General features: G+C 40.6%; 1 protein-coding gene across 2 annotated transcripts in view; it reads right to left on the bottom strand.

Moving 5' to 3' along the window:
• BTK (Bruton tyrosine kinase) overlaps positions 1-15,709 on the bottom strand; it is a 37,182-nt gene that overhangs the window by 12,773 nt on the left and 8,700 nt on the right. For both annotated transcript variants that reach the window (XM_072430080.1, XM_072430081.1), the window contains exons 3-8: positions 12,627-12,725; positions 12,120-12,185; positions 5,975-6,056; positions 3,016-3,144; positions 2,662-2,720; positions 1,160-1,344 (exon numbers count right to left, since the gene is read on the bottom strand). In XM_072430080.1, the coding sequence (XP_072286181.1) occupies positions 1,160-1,344; positions 2,662-2,720; positions 3,016-3,144; positions 5,975-6,056; positions 12,120-12,185; positions 12,627-12,725 (620 nt within the window). The remainder of the gene's footprint in view (positions 1-1,159; positions 1,345-2,661; positions 2,721-3,015; positions 3,145-5,974; positions 6,057-12,119; positions 12,186-12,626; positions 12,726-15,709) is intronic.

Genomic DNA, 15,709 nt, shown 5'->3' with positions numbered 1-15,709 from the left:
TACAATAGTGATACAGTAAATACTAAATAAAAGCAATGGAATGTTTGACATACATTTGATATTCTCAGATGGGTGATCCAAACACTTTCTGTGTTCTGTCTCGTCTGCATGTTTTGTAGGTAAGGTTTGCATGGGTTCTATTAGCAATGAGTGACAACCCAGCACACTATCGCAGGTCCTCTGCATTACCATGCATTGTGTTAGTGCACCCAATTTTCACCATGGAAATTAGTGTATGGTGCCACTTATGCAACACACCAGTGGGAATGAACCCTTCCAGTGCCATTCCCTGAAAAAAAAGTGAACTCAATATTTCAGAAGTGGGACCATATAGTTTTGGCTTTATAGGGGAACATTTAAAAAATTGGGATTTGATAAAAGATTACCACTTTGTTCACTTTTTCTGATCGCCATTTTTTAAATCTAAATTTATAATGTGGGGTTTGATATATTATTGGTGTTCATTATCAAGGTCATGATCGATTCTTTGCCGTGCCATAATTACCCTGAATGGGTGCTTCCTACCTGTCCGACCGCTACTTTCAAATTTTTTTCAATGGTAACTCCTCCTCTCCCACTCTCCTCCCTGTTGGTGTCCCCCAAGGGTCAGTCCTTGGACCGGTTCTCTTTTCTCTGTACACCTCCTCTCTCGGTAGTCTCATATCCTCCTTTGGCTTACAGTACCATCTGTATGCTGATGACACGCAAATTATCTGTCCACCCCTGACCTGTCTCCTTCATCCTGGATAAGGTCTCATGCTGCGTGTCAGCCATCTCATCATGGATGTCTGACCGAGTACTGAAACTCAACCTGGATAAAACAGAACTCATCATCATCCCCCCCCCCTCAAATTCCAAATCTCCCCCTGACATATTCCTAACTATGACCAACACTTGTTTTGTGCCCAATACTCCCCCGCCTGGCAGGTTGTCTTGGCGTCACCTTTGATTCTGCCCTCTCATTTACCCTCCATATTCAGAACATTTCCAGGTCCTTTCACCTGCGCAACTTCTCTAAAATGCCCGCTCTTCCTCCACCAAACCCAATGTCAAAGATTGGCCAATGTTGACTAAAAGTTGGATATAATTTGGGTGAAAACATTTATAAATAAATCCCTATAAGTAAAGCTTAGCAACAATTTTGCTACATTTAATTCACCCATTTTTGTTTCTTGCTCTCAGCCAGGGTTGGCCGCTGCCTTCATCCAACAGCAGATATTCTTCACCCTTGCATAAGGGAAGATCCTGAGCACTGATTGGCGTGAAGTCATATAACGCTACAACTTTGCAGCAAGTCGAAGGAGTGGTCGATGGAGGTGGCGGTAGCGGTTTGGTAGACTTTACCTGCGTACAAACATAGTGACAAAATGCGTGTTGGTATCCACCAAAATGTGATGCAAAATTTTGGATCCACAAGTGGGCATCCAAATCCTAAGTCGACATCTTCTTCCAGGAACTGTGAAATAAAGAATTGGACTACTCTCAATTATTACAAGTAGTATTACCTAGTTAGGACTATGAAGGACATTCAGCTTGCTGCTCAGTAAGGTAAACTTTCACTGCTTATGTCAGTAAACATATGGACCAATTCATAAGAGCAAATTTAAATGGCTGGTTGGCATTGCCATTGGTGGGACAGACCCTGACAACTAATGGCCAATGCTGCCTGCTGCATACAAGGTAAGCAACCACCCAGGTTGGTAATGTAAAGGACAGGTAGAGTTCCCAGGGGCCAGAGGTCCTTTGGGATGCTTTATTGGTAACACTCACATTCTGGTGGGTTCACCATGTGTTGAGAACACATGGTGGGTTCACCATGTGTTCTCCCTCCTGGATTTGCAGTGGGAAGGTCCTTTTCCCAACCTGTACCAAACCCAGGTGAGAAAGCCCATGATTGGTTAAAACCATAATAACACTGTGTTCATCAATGTTTTATTACATCAGATGGGTTTTAGATTCACATAGAAGTCAATAGGAAGAGTCACATTCAAGTGCATAGGAAAGCACGTCAAGTGCACCTGTCAATGAATTCTGAATGATCTCAGAAGTATCTCAAACTGATGCCATTGATGTAACTCAAAATTGTCTTGGCACAAGATTGTAATATAATTTGCCCTCATCAAATGTAGAATTTAGTTTATTGTAGATTATAAGTCTCAAAAATAAAAATTAAAAATATACAATTCATGACCTGTGACTTATTTACTTAAGGAACTTAAGGAAAGTTCTCCTATAAATGTATTTTTTTCCAAAAATTGTGGTCGTTTGACCCCAGGTACCTTTCTATCTGCTCCTTCAATTGGTGGGACCTTTTGACGATGAGGAGCTGGAGCAGTGAAGGAGTGTGTCATGGCTGACAGCTACTCTGTAAAGTAATGAAGTAACAATGCCAATGCCTAGCTGAATGGGTGAAAAATAAAACAGGCCAACACTGCTGCAAAGTCAGCCATTATAACATTGCATTTTCAGTCCAGTGCAGTAAACGAGGCCACAGCAGCCAAACATGGAGGATTAGCTGATACCAATGTGAAATAAATGAGATAATACACAGTGAGAATATTTATATGTATCATAAGAAACATTTGACCCATAATTAGGGAACTGTGCTACTTTGTCTGAAGTTCCACTGTATAAAAAAGCAATACATGGTGGTAACAGTACCTCTGCTGGAGCAGGTGGAAGAGGCTTTTGGGATCTGCGTGAATGTTCACTTTTCAAAACTGTAAAAGAAAATTACATTCATATATATATATCACATATATGGATTGAACCTGATGCAATAGAGCTCTTCAAGACTGTAGAAGATAGATTATCATGGTGATCCAGCAAACCTGAAATTGACTTGGTCCTGGATTGAAAACATTTGCCTACCAATAGCAAACAGTTTTTAAGAAATCCATTCCAGGTTTGTTGGACCACCCAGATTCTCCTATGATTGTTTATCTTCTCCAGTCTTGGTGAGCTTTATTAAATCAAACCCATTAGGTTTATATATTATACAATGACAAAACTAACTTCCATTCGCATTGCGTAGCACTTGACACCCCAGTGCATTTTTTGCCGTTTGGGCGCAGCAAAGGTACTGTCCATCTTGATGAAACTGTGGATGGAATTTCTGAGCCAGGTCACTATTAAAACGGACAACTGAAAAAAAAAAAGAAGAAGAATTAAAACAACATAGGTTAGAGCAGTGGTCACCAATAAATGTTGGTGGTCCGTGGCTCTGGCCCATGCAACCCAGAGCGAAGTAAAAGAAGGACCCCACTGGGGGGATGCACAGGCAAGAGCCGCGGACCATGTCCCCTGTACAGGGCCCAGGCTCAGGGAAGTCCAGAAACACAACCCGCCCACTCTGAACAGATCTGAGCCTGCCATGGGAGAGTCGGCGGATTCTGGCATTATAACATCACTAAAGGGGAAGATCGAAAAGGTTGGCGACCACTGGGTTAGAGCAGCCTTTCTCAATCTTGAGGGGAACCCTTGAAATAACTTTCAAGTCTTATTAAACCCCTTCTATAATTACTATATGCACAGCTAACAGTACATCAGCCTGGGGGTCAGTAGGAAGAATTTCTCTGACATTGCTGGCCATTGGGAAGAATGTCCCCCTTACAGATAGCCAAAAGATCATTGGTGTCACCTAAACTGATCTGAGAGCAACAATGTGTGCTCATTGCTCAAGAAACCTGCGGTGTCCCTGGAGATCCCAGCCGCAGAGGGAGACGCTGCTGCAGCAGGCAGCATGGCCAAGGCTGCTGCCCTGCTCACAGTGTGTCTCTCTCTTCAGGCGGAGGGATCCGTCCTGGCCAAACTAGTGTTCGGCCAGGCGGCATCCCTTGCATCCCTATGGACGTGATTACAGAAAGTCCTGTTCTCAGCACTCCTTTGGATGTGCAAAGTAGGGCACATCCCAGGGGTGCTGTGGGAAGAGGTGCGCGTGCTACCACGTGTGACTTTTGTACCCCCTGAGGGCGTGGCACTCGGCTGCCTCGCCGCAGGGCGGGACATAGTTAGTTTGAATTCCCTGCGACCAATGAAATGGCGCCAGGTGGCGCAAGGCCATTGGTCACTCTGGCCATTTAAGGAGAACCTGTCCTGTACACCATTGCCCGCTATAAGCCTCTGTGAACACAGTGTGCTTGGGTGCGTTCTTTGTGTTGATTAACGGTTCTCTAATTGTCATTATAATAGCGACCTGGTCTGATACCTGACTCTTGCCTGAACTCTGCCTGTCCTGACCTCAGATTGTTTGTGACCTCCCTTGTCTGCTGCCTGCCCTGACCTCGGATTGTTCCTGCCTTTGCCTTACCCTCCTGTACTACGCTTATCAGACTTGATATCTGTAAATACCCTGTCTTGTTTTATGACTACAAAAAAAACTCGATAAAAGGACTTTTGGAGTTGGCTGTGGTTTGTGTGCCCAGGCACATTACACTTTCAAATACTTTCAATCTGCCAGTTCTCTCCAATACCCACATTTAGTCATAATTCCACCAAATAAATACAATTACCTGAATTGTAATCAGTTAACAATATCAGTAAAAAAAATTCTGAAATATTGACATTGATTTTTTTTGAGATTCTAGTATAGTACATTGGAAGCTACAAGGATTTTTTGTCAATATTACGTTTTTTTCACTTTGGTGCTCAATATAAAATATAATGTGATAAATGGAGGTTGTTTAAAACGTTGGTAAGTAAATTATATACTGTAGGTTTATTTAGGTTTAAATATACTTTAAGGTGAAAAAAACAAGTTAAAAAAGGTTTGACCTTTACACTAATCCAGACATATGTGGACACCCTTGCAAATAATTGAGAATGATGAGCATGGTATGGAAGAGCTTCATATGGTATGGAAGAGCTTGGTATAGAAGAGTATCAGTGTCCTACACAGGGTACCTGACCTCAACCCTACTGAACACCTTTTCGATGAAATGGAACACCAATTGTAAGCCAGGTCTTCCCGTCCAGCATCAGTACCTGACGTCACAAATTGGGAAAATTCCCAAAGAGACTTTCAAAAGTCTTCCAAGATGAATGGAGGCTGGTAAAGCTTCAAAGAGGGCCATGGTTTTCTAACTGAATTCCCACCAAGCTCATATTGGTGCAATGGTCAGTAGGCCATACAAGGGTTGGCCTTATAGGCTGTTCACATGTTCACTTATATTTGAAATCAATTTTTATCAATCAATATTTGAAATGGATATTTCCTCAAGCTTAGTGAACAAGATGATGCTCTGTTAACTTCAACCTTCTAATTTTGTAAAAGCAAACAGTTTAGTAGTAATAAGTCACATTCAACTTGACTTGTTCTTGTATTATTGCGCTATATATAGCTTTCCAGGCTACTTTATCAGTAGGGTCTGACCTGGGTCTTAAGCTGCGTACACACGGCAAATTTTTCTCGCCCGATAATCGGTATCGGCCAATTATCGGGCGAAAATCTGCCATGTGTACAGTCGGTCGTCGTCCATCGTCCGATGACCGTCCTGGCGGATCCATGGACGATGGACGACGACTGATCCTAATGAAAGGGAAGGGGAGAGCGCGCAGCAGGGTGCCGCTCCGTCGCTCTCCCCCTCCCCTCTCCATAGAGCATGAACGGTGCTGTATGTACAGCATCGTTCATGCATCCTGCAGTCTTTTCTCGTTGGAAAGGATCGTGAAAGATCCTTTCCAACGAGAAAAATTGCAGGTGTGTACGCAGCTTTAATGAACATTACAAGAACAATTCTAAATGAATGTGATTACCTACTACTAGATATACAATGACCTGGATAAATGAAAACCTTCACAGACCTGTTTGTTTACATTTCCTTGCATTCATTTAGGTATTCTTTACATTGTTTTGGCTACAACTCTATGTAAAAATTCACTTGCAAAGGAAGAATTCACTTTGCTAAGTGAACAGTCTAATCACATTTACTAAAACAACCTCATAGTGTAAAAGATAGTTTGGCGTCATCCTTACTAAGTTTCAGCTGGTTAATCCATCGTCTTCTTAGTTCCTCTGTTGGGGAGAAGACATAAAGTGGTCCCTCATCGTACACTATCTGAAAAAACAATTGAACAATTGAATGCAAAATAAGTAATGAAAAATACATTTACCCTTCTCAAATCAAGGTGGGATAATAAAGTGATTGTTTAAAATTCATTGTTCATATGTGAGAAGCTTCAGCCTGCTATCTACATCTAGACTAGTCTTTTACAACTTCTTTACCCTGGAGGAGAACTCTAAGCCCTTTCAGGCCTCAATCAACCCCTGAAAAAATGAAATCATTGGGAGCCAATGGTTAGCGTTTGCCCTTAAGGTGGGGTCAGAATGCCCGCCCTTACAAACAGTTCTTTGGTGTCATGTTGCTGGCACCATCAGATAGGGGGTCAATGTGCTAGAGCTCAAGGAACCCCTAGCAAGCTCTGGAGCTGCCCTAGGGTTCTACAGAACTGCGGTTGAGAATGGCTGATCTAGACATCCTCAGTCGGTGCTACTATCTCAGTTCCAAGCAACAAATTTACATTCATTTTCATAGATAAAGCAGGGCATTGGACCCACAAAAAATGGCAGCAAAGATGCCCTTCTACTTCTCCCTTACAATCCCATCCCGTTTTACTTAACGTGAGACATTCATGAAAAAAGTACTGGACAAGCTTTCTGTTGAAGACAGTGGTGGGCCATGCCTATGAAATGCATACATTCCACCATGTGAGAGAGTGACAACCAAGTTGTTATACCTTTACCAGGAAGTGCCTGATCAAAGACCTCCATGGCACGATCGGTAGGTATTGGGACCTATAAAACAAGTCCCTTCCATGCAGGAACTACAAAAACCAGGGTCAAGGTGTAGAGCTTTTAGATATTGGGAACATCAATTCCTAGATGACCTCTATAATTATTATTAATGCTGCTATTATTATTATTATTATTATTAATAATAATAATTATAAACAAGATTTGTATAGCACCAACATATTACACAGCACTGAATAAACCAGAAGCTCTGGAATTTTTACTAGTGCTTAATAGTTCAGAGCCATCAGGGATGGTTTTAGATAAAATGGGGCACTGGGCAAAAAAAAAATAGGGTTCCAAATGCACCGCATTCTATCTCTCTGCACCCCCTATATGCTGTATATGTAGATTTCCTCAAGTTTAGATATATTTTAAAGAAAAAAATAACATGTAAGGCAGGTTTGACCTACACTATTCCATATAATTGAGCATGGTGTGGTCCTACATGGGATCCCTGACTTCAACCCTACTGAACACCTTTAGGATGCAATGGAATACCAATTGTAAGTCAGGGCTACCCATCCAGCATCAATACCTTACCTCACGAAATTCACTTCCCAAAGACACTTTCTAAAATCTTGCCAGATGTCCTTTTCATATATGAACCACAAAAACCGGAGTCAAGTTGGAGAGCTTTTGGATATGCTTTTAGGATGGTTTTAGACAAAATGGGACCCTGTGGGTAGTTTCCAAATGCACAGCATTCTAACGCCCTGCACCCTTGTCATTTTGTCAATTGGGGCTATAGAGAAGTTGGTACAATTGCACAGTTTACCCTGCTCAACAGACAGACAAGATTAAAAAAAAAATCAGTGTCTACCTTCCTACAAAAAAATGCTGACCATGGTTTCCGTTTTATTTTCCCAGGGACATAGGAATAAAAATAATTGGCTCACATTTGTATAAATAACTTCCTCTTTACTTCCTCATCATTGATCCATTCTCAGCCACCAGACATTACCTCAGATGCCATTTTGCTAATGCTAAGTGCAGCATGGTCGGTAATCTAATATGTTTCACACTTTGAAGTATTCCTTATCTGTCATGGAAATTACAGAACTTCCCCTTCATCTGCTGTTCTCTGTACAAACTTTCTTAAGATATTATCAAGGGTCACCATCTATTTCCTGAACAGATATGACATTATCATGAAAATCCCGGTAACAGTTCAGTTTTTGCGTCCAGAAATGTCTGATACAGTCCCTACTGTAGTCCCTCACCTTGTGGCTTGCTACAAAGTTACATTATTGCAGTCTCATCACTTGAAAAAAGGAGACCAAGGAAAGATTCTTTTTGCCTGGTTCCAGAACAAGATACCAGACCACCGAAATTGTGGTGAACGTATTTTTGAGGGTTTTGGTATGGATGTACATCAACATGGTGCACATGGCTAAGGATATTATGATGTTTGGAGGAACAGATGGAGTTTTGGAAAAAATCCAGAAGGTAAAACTGGTTGAGCTGGTAGATCATAATAAGCAAAACCTTTGGGTCAAATGTTTTGATAGCCCAGGTAAAAGCCTGTTTGACTTCTCACTCCAAAGCTATAGGGCTTACTATATAGTTGACTCCACAGCTTCCACTCTTCGGGGAATGAGTTTGGAATTTTTGCCTTTTCACCTAGAAGAACATTTTTTGATCAGTTTTTTTGAGGAAAAAAAGGAAGGAAGGCCGGTTGGACCATCCTTTCCAAAACCAAAGTCAATAGAAATGATGGCTTCACCTCCTGCAGATAATGCAACTGTACATTCTCTGGACAGCTTTTCACAAGATCGTAGAAGGTGTCTGTAGAACTTGATTGCCATTCGTAGGGTCAGGTTCTGATGTTGAGTGAGAAGACCTGACTTACTATTCTTTTTTATCCCAAAGGTGATCAATAGGGTTGAGGAAACTCAAGTTCATTCAGACCAAACTGGCCAAAAAGGTGGAACAGAAAAGGACTTTCAACAAAATCTGACCACAAGGTTGAAAGGGCTGCCAGTCCAATATATATTATCTATACTGGCCCTTGAGGCAAATGGACACCAGCCCAGTGCTTCCTTGACCTTCTCTATTCAAAATATGTCTCAAAAAGATGGTCCCCTGTCTCTTAGGTATAGGTAGACTCCCTTCTTCTTCCCACATCATAGTCCTCTCTTCTTCTGGTAGTCTCCTCGAGTCCTTCTTTCATCTCTGGAAGAGCAAAATTGTCTAAAACAGGGGTTCTTAACGGGGGGGTATCCATACCACTTGGGGGTATGGGAATCAAATTCTCTGGATATTGGTATTTATTTTATGTAATTGTAATAATTTATACAGTATTAAGTCTGAAATCAAAGTGGAGAAATCGACTTGATGTGTCAGATCACATGCGAGTAGCTTTGTCCGTAACTGTACCCCTATTCCATGCTTTGATTACACAAAAACAGCAGCAAATATCTCACTAGAGTAGTGAAAGTCTGTGTTATGTGGTCGAGATATTAAAAAAAACTTGCACATTTAAGTTTTTTTTTCTTCTTTTGTGTAATACTCAACTGTAAGAAGTAAAATTATTTATTTATAATCTGAAACAGGTGAATCAAATTTATATTGTAAAATAGTTGTAGCTGTTTGTATATTTGTCATTTTTCATTTTTTTTGTTTCCTTTTTGTAAATAAATTTGATAAAGTTATCAATGCTTATGATTTTATTTCATGTTCTCTTCCTGGCTATCCATATCTAAACTACAGTAAATTCAAGCTGTTGACATATAAGTCATACTGGCAACTAATATAAGAAATGGTGATGGTTTTTTGACAGACAAGTAAAAGGGTTATGGGACCATATTGGACAATCCATTGGAGGTCTGGAGTCATCAAAAGGTTAAGAACCCCCTGGTCTAAAATGTCTTTGTATGATGTCACACTGGAAGTCAATTTTTTGGTGTTTTCCTAATTTTGGCAATTTAGTGTACATTGTCAATAGAAGGTGAACCCTGTTTTGTTTGGGGAGGTCTTCTTAAATCTGATTTATCATATTAATATTTTTTGAATAAAATTATACTTAATGAAACACTGGTGAATTTAAATGAAACATGATTTTTTCCTATTCCCATTAAAGAACCACAGTTACAAAAACGTAATAAATCATAAAATCTGTTTTGTATACCAGTGGGTGCAAATTCAGCATGACATTAAGGTTTTCAGAAGTATTTTTTTACAGAACTAGAAGTGAAAAATACCACTGAGATAAGAAAACACACAGCAGATGTTTTTTCACAGTCTGTTGAGCACAGGTCCCCCCTCCTCCCACAACAATGTTCATAATTATAGTCTGGGGTTCATTCCCATTGGTAAAGTAACTTTCAATTTTCTGTAAGGCCCACATTCCGTTCAAGAAAAAAAATTGATATAACATCTTGAATTGAGGTATTCTGCGTGAATGATAGAGCACAAGATGTTCCAACCAAGGCTGAAATAACCACAAGAGAAATTAAGTGAGGAACTTTGGGCCTAGTGGGTGCAGGGGCCCAACCATGCGTGTCTTATAGTGCACAGACACGGTTCCTCTAGACTAACTGTTCTTTGTCTTTTAACCACAGAGGAACCCATAAAACAAATTGGTTTTTATTATCTTACAAGTATATGTAAAGCCAGAACTTGTTTTGTTGTTTTGGGTAGAATGTTGATGGAACAGAACTCTTGAGGGTCTCTACTGAAAGTAGGGGTTCATCTTCTCTATTAATCCTGGTGACCATGACCATTAGAAGACATCCCTACTGGTGACCTCAGCTTAAAAGGAGATATCTCCGTGTTTTGGAGGAGTCTCCTCTTATATCTTGTTCTATCTATGGGATAGAAAGTCAAGTAATGATAGAACATAGCCAGCAATCAAGAAACCTTACAGGTGACCAACCATGGACATTCAATGTTCTTTTACGTGGCTTCTTTAGTTCATTTCACGATAAGCTATTTCCCATCATTTACCATCCCATCCCACCATCCTCAATATTTATTCACCAAAATTCCATGTATACGGGCAACTGTTAACTCGTTAAAAATCTGTTGGTAGGTCTGTGGAATACTTCATGAAAATGTGGAACTTCTGGTGTGAAGGCCAAAACTAAGGACGGGTGGTTTGAAGGCCCCACCTTTACCTAAGGAACACTTCCTGAACATTATCTATCTTCTCGAAGGGCCGACAAACAATTGATGGCCTGGAGGACAAACACAACCATCTGGACAAATTTCTGTAGGCTAAAAGTTCATTGTGGCCCCACAGTGATTGTTGGTCAAGACAAAAAGGGCCATCAGCCCAACATATATTATCTATGCTGGCTCCTGGAAAAATGCACACTAGTCTACTGCTTACTTGATCTTCAAAAAATTTTCTGTGGAGTACCCAAGAAGAAGGTTCTCTATCCTTTAGTTGTAGGTAGCCTGCCAAGCCTTTACCCGATCAGCAAGCCATTTTAAGTTTTACTAAATTAGTTGTTGCTTGAGTGTTTGATCTTTTGGGTGTAGAAACATCTAACTGTATTGATAAAAAGAGATAAAAGCTAAAAACTGAGCATGTTAAATACCTACCTACTATTTTTTACCTTTCCATAATATGGATTATTTTGGAATCTACCTTGGTCAAATATGACCACTTCAGGAATAGACAATTACCTAGCACCACCCCCTTCTTCCTGCATGTCATAGCCTGCTTCTCTTCTACTAGTCCCTTCAATTCTGTTCATTATATTGTATGTATAGCAGTGTTTCTGCCCGGGTTCTGTAGAACATAAAGGTTCCTTCATAGTTTACTGGGGGTTCCTTGAGCAATTTGGACCTCTTAGGTCAATAACCATTGACACCAATGATCTTTTTAGCTATCTGTAGCATTCTTCACACTGGCCAGCAATCTGAGACGCATTCTTCCCACTGACCACCATGCTAATATACTGTGAGCTGTGGTCTTCCTTGAAGACTTGAAATTTATTTCAAGCATCTCTCCATGTTAAAAAGTTCAACAAAGGCTGCTTTAGAGTGTTACTTGAGTGTCTGTTGTCAATCTGTTGGGAGTGCTCACATCCAAGATGGCGGCACCCAGCAGTAGTCTCAGGGTTTTTGGTTGTACACAAGCAAGGCTTTTATAGTCGAAACATATAATGTTAAATGTATATCTAATTTTCTTGGTATGCTGTGGAAATAAATATTCTGGTGACAGGACCTCTTTAGTATTTCCTTAATGATTACATAAGCAATTTCATTAGTATTTTTCTATCTGCCTGTATTTCCCCTTTAATTACCCTGAACTGGGTAATTACATAATTACCCAGCCAATGGCTTGTTTTGTTACTTATTATATGGTCCACCATCTTACCTGGAATGGGTAAGGGAATCGGCCTATGATGGAAATCTGTTCCGTGTCTGCAAACTCTTCCTTCTGCTTCAATGAGTAAAGAAAAAAACAAATATTAGCTACTGAATAATGATATCAGAGTTAAAGGTGTTCAGATATGCAAAACTAAGTAAGAATATTAGGCCTCTTGGCATCAGATGATGGGGCCATACTAAGCAGCATCAATGTATGCTGGTTCGTGACTAATTTGCATGCGAACATTTTTTTTTAGGACATATAAGGGTTTTAATTGGTGTTTTACTATGATACAAATCATAGTTTTTTAATTTAAGTTGACAATTGTACAAAATGAAAAAAAACAACATATTTTACTAATATTGTAATTGCATTTGATGGTTACAGTATTGGATACGGAGATACCGCCATCTTCAGGCTGTAGGTGAAGCCTCTAACCTGTGTGTGATAATTATAAAATAGCTGACACAGTGATGACATGTTTATTTTTGTGTAGTGAATATGCTTCCTTACCAATATTTGCCTTTCTGGTGGTGGGTTTTCCTCTGGCTCCACACATTCCACACAGACCACCTTCTCTAAGTCCACAGACCCCTTTTTACTTCCACGACGCTGTGAGAAGAAGAACAGAGATTATAAACTCAACTAATCTCAAAATGATTCATTCAAGCCCTAATTTAAAAAATGTTTTCACCCAAGATTCACCCTACCTTTGTTTTTACATTAAATTGCAGAAAAACGTAAGTAAGTTTTTTACTTTTCTAATTGATTTAAATGTGAAATGTGAAAAAATGTTAAGGTTTTGAGTGAACCTTACTAAATGATTTAGATTTCGATTCATCCAGTCCTGAGATTTGCACAAAATTGACAAACAGCACAGCCCTGTCTCAGACCTGATTTTTCTCTCTTGCAGTTTAGTAACATGTATCGGTCTCCTCCACATACGCAGCCTGAGTTTGTGAAAGAAAAAGCAGCACTTTTATGATCTTATCTGTCTGTCATTCTGCTCTCTCCTACTGTCAGCATTTAGAATACTATCACTCCTTCTATCACTATTTAGAATAAAAGCACTGCAGCACAACATAATGATTCTTCGTGTTGCTGCTTCCTGTACCAGTGGTCCCTCTGCAGCGGTCTAACACAACCCTGCCCCCCTGTGAATCATAATCACAGCTCTGCAATCAGCCAAATACAATGTGATATAATTCCCCAGCCCCTACAGGACACAGACTGACATTGCAGCCCATAGGAGGAGGTTTCTAAAAGCCACTGATCTTAGAAAGGGACCAAGTGAGTCAGCTTTAAAAGGAAAGGTTGGAGGGCAGATTCAATTTTTTATTATTACACAGTATTTATATCGCACCAACATTACGCAGTGCTGTACAAAGTCCATAGTCATGTGACTAGCTGTCCCTTAAAGGAGCTCACAATCTAATGTCCCTACCATAGTCATATGTCATTAATACAGTCTAAGGTCAATTTTGAGGGGGGGAAAGCCAAGTAACCTAACTGCATGTTTTTGGAATGTGGGAGGAAACCCATACAGACACGGGGAGAACCTGCAAACTTCATGCAGATAATGTCCTGACCGAGATTCCAACCTGGGACCTAGCACTGCAAAGGCCAGAGTGCTAACCACTGAGCCACCATGCTGCCCTAATTACGGGGGGATTGGAGGCCAGATGTACTAAAGAGGAGGCCCAAGAGTAGATTTATTTAAGGGAAGGCTGGGGCCAGACTTAAGGAAGGGAAGGTCAGAGGGCAGATTTATTAAAGGGGAGGCTGGAGGGCAGAATTGATAAGGAAATGCTAGAGGCAGATTTAATGGAGGAAAAGCTAGAGGACAGATTTATTGAAGGGAAGGCTGGAGGGCAGAATTGATAAGGGAGTGCTGGGGGCAGATTTAATGGAAGGGAGGCTGGAGGGCAGATTTATGAAGGAAAAGTTGGAAGGCAGATTTAATTAATTGCAAAGTTGGAATGCAGATTTATGGAATGGGAGGCCTGAAGCTAGATTTTATGAGGAGAAGGCTGGAGAGCAGATTTAATGAATGTGTAGCTGGATGGCAGATTAGGAGGTAAGGCCAGTTTGCAGATTTAATTAGAAAAGCAAGAGGGCAGATTTATTACTATAAATGAAGCTCTGTAGATCTCCCCAGTGGTTTTCTACCCTACTGGATGGTCACTTTAAAGGAGCCTACAGAATTCACAAATGAAACTTCCTGTTGTTGCACTCGACATATTTCCTGCAGCCTGATGCCAACATTGTTTTAAGAAATGCAAATTATTCACCAGACCTGGGTATTCATTAGATTCTCACAGTGTGATTAACATTGCAACATTGTATCATTGTAACCACTAAACTCCCCATCACATTGGTACTGTCCTGATCATTCCATGGGTATAATAAAACTTTTCATAGCACAAGTGTGGCTGAAACTGTTTTGAATATTTCTCTTTGCTCTTTGTTCAGCCATGCAAACTATTGTTGATTTTATGTTGCAACATTGACTGGAGGTTCTCCTTAGCCCTGGCATGTCAACACAATGAAACAATGGGCCAATGGAATGAAATTAATGCATAACCAAACCCAAAAACCAAAAAGGGGACATATTGCAGCTTTCCAGCCTGGAGGCTGCATTAGTTTTTTGTGCAGGTTTATTTTCACGTGGTGAAGAAGGTAGCAAAGCTCACTCCATACTAGAGCCTTCGATCCTTCTACACCTGGCGTTGATTTTGTCCCATACCATCCTGGAATCCTCCTTCATCACGGTGTTAAGGATACAATAGGGCGCCGCCATCTTCCTTTTTTTTTCCTCCGCCTACATCACCCGTTTTTGCACTGCACAGGTGCAAGATTGAGTGATGTATCCTCCCTTAAATGAGAAAAAAAAAGAGTTCCGATCTCACTGTGCATGTGTGAGATTGGCCTTTTTTTAATTGCAGGGAAAGGGTTCTTCGGCTCATGCCTAGAATCAGGTATGTGCAAAAGGAGCAGCCTGAAGCCTCCTTGGATACGTGACATATGTGCTCTCATTCAGTCCCAGGCAGTAAAGATAAAAGGGGGGCTTTCTCTTTATTTTTTTAAAAAAAAGGTTATCTACCTTTTTATATAAAGTCAAAATTTTGGTGATAGGTCATGAAAATGTAGAACAGTCTTCAGAAAACAAGAATGGAAAAAAGATCTAATGGATATTCTACACCTGACGCGTTTTGCCTAAGGAACATCAGTTAAAATAGCTAGAAGTGAGATTCCATTCAGAAGGGTTGGGAGTACGAGACTGTCAGAGGTTGGTGGGAGGTGAATCTATCTTTATGGTGGATGAGTGCAGAGGAGGTATCCTGTCTGGAGATGAGAGGGAGGTTAAAATGACTCAAGGGTAGCTGTCAACTTTTCAAGGCTAGCGGTCACGGAGAAGCATGTTCCTATGTGACCTTATATCTTCCAGTAATGGCCATCTAGACCAGGTTGACCAGGCTTTGGTTGAAGCTCTGGTCTAGGTGGCCATTACTGGAAGATCTTTTATTAAACAGGAACATGCACTTCTTCTCCGTGACTGCTAGCCTTGAGAAGTTGACCTTTAAATCAGAGCCTTA

This window comes from Pyxicephalus adspersus, chromosome Z (genome assembly GCF_032062135.1).
Source record: "Pyxicephalus adspersus chromosome Z, UCB_Pads_2.0, whole genome shotgun sequence".
Lineage (NCBI taxonomy): Eukaryota > Metazoa > Chordata > Amphibia > Anura > Pyxicephalidae > Pyxicephalus > Pyxicephalus adspersus.
The sequence above is the reverse complement of the archived record's forward strand: the minus strand, read 5'-3'. Positions and strand labels throughout refer to the sequence as shown.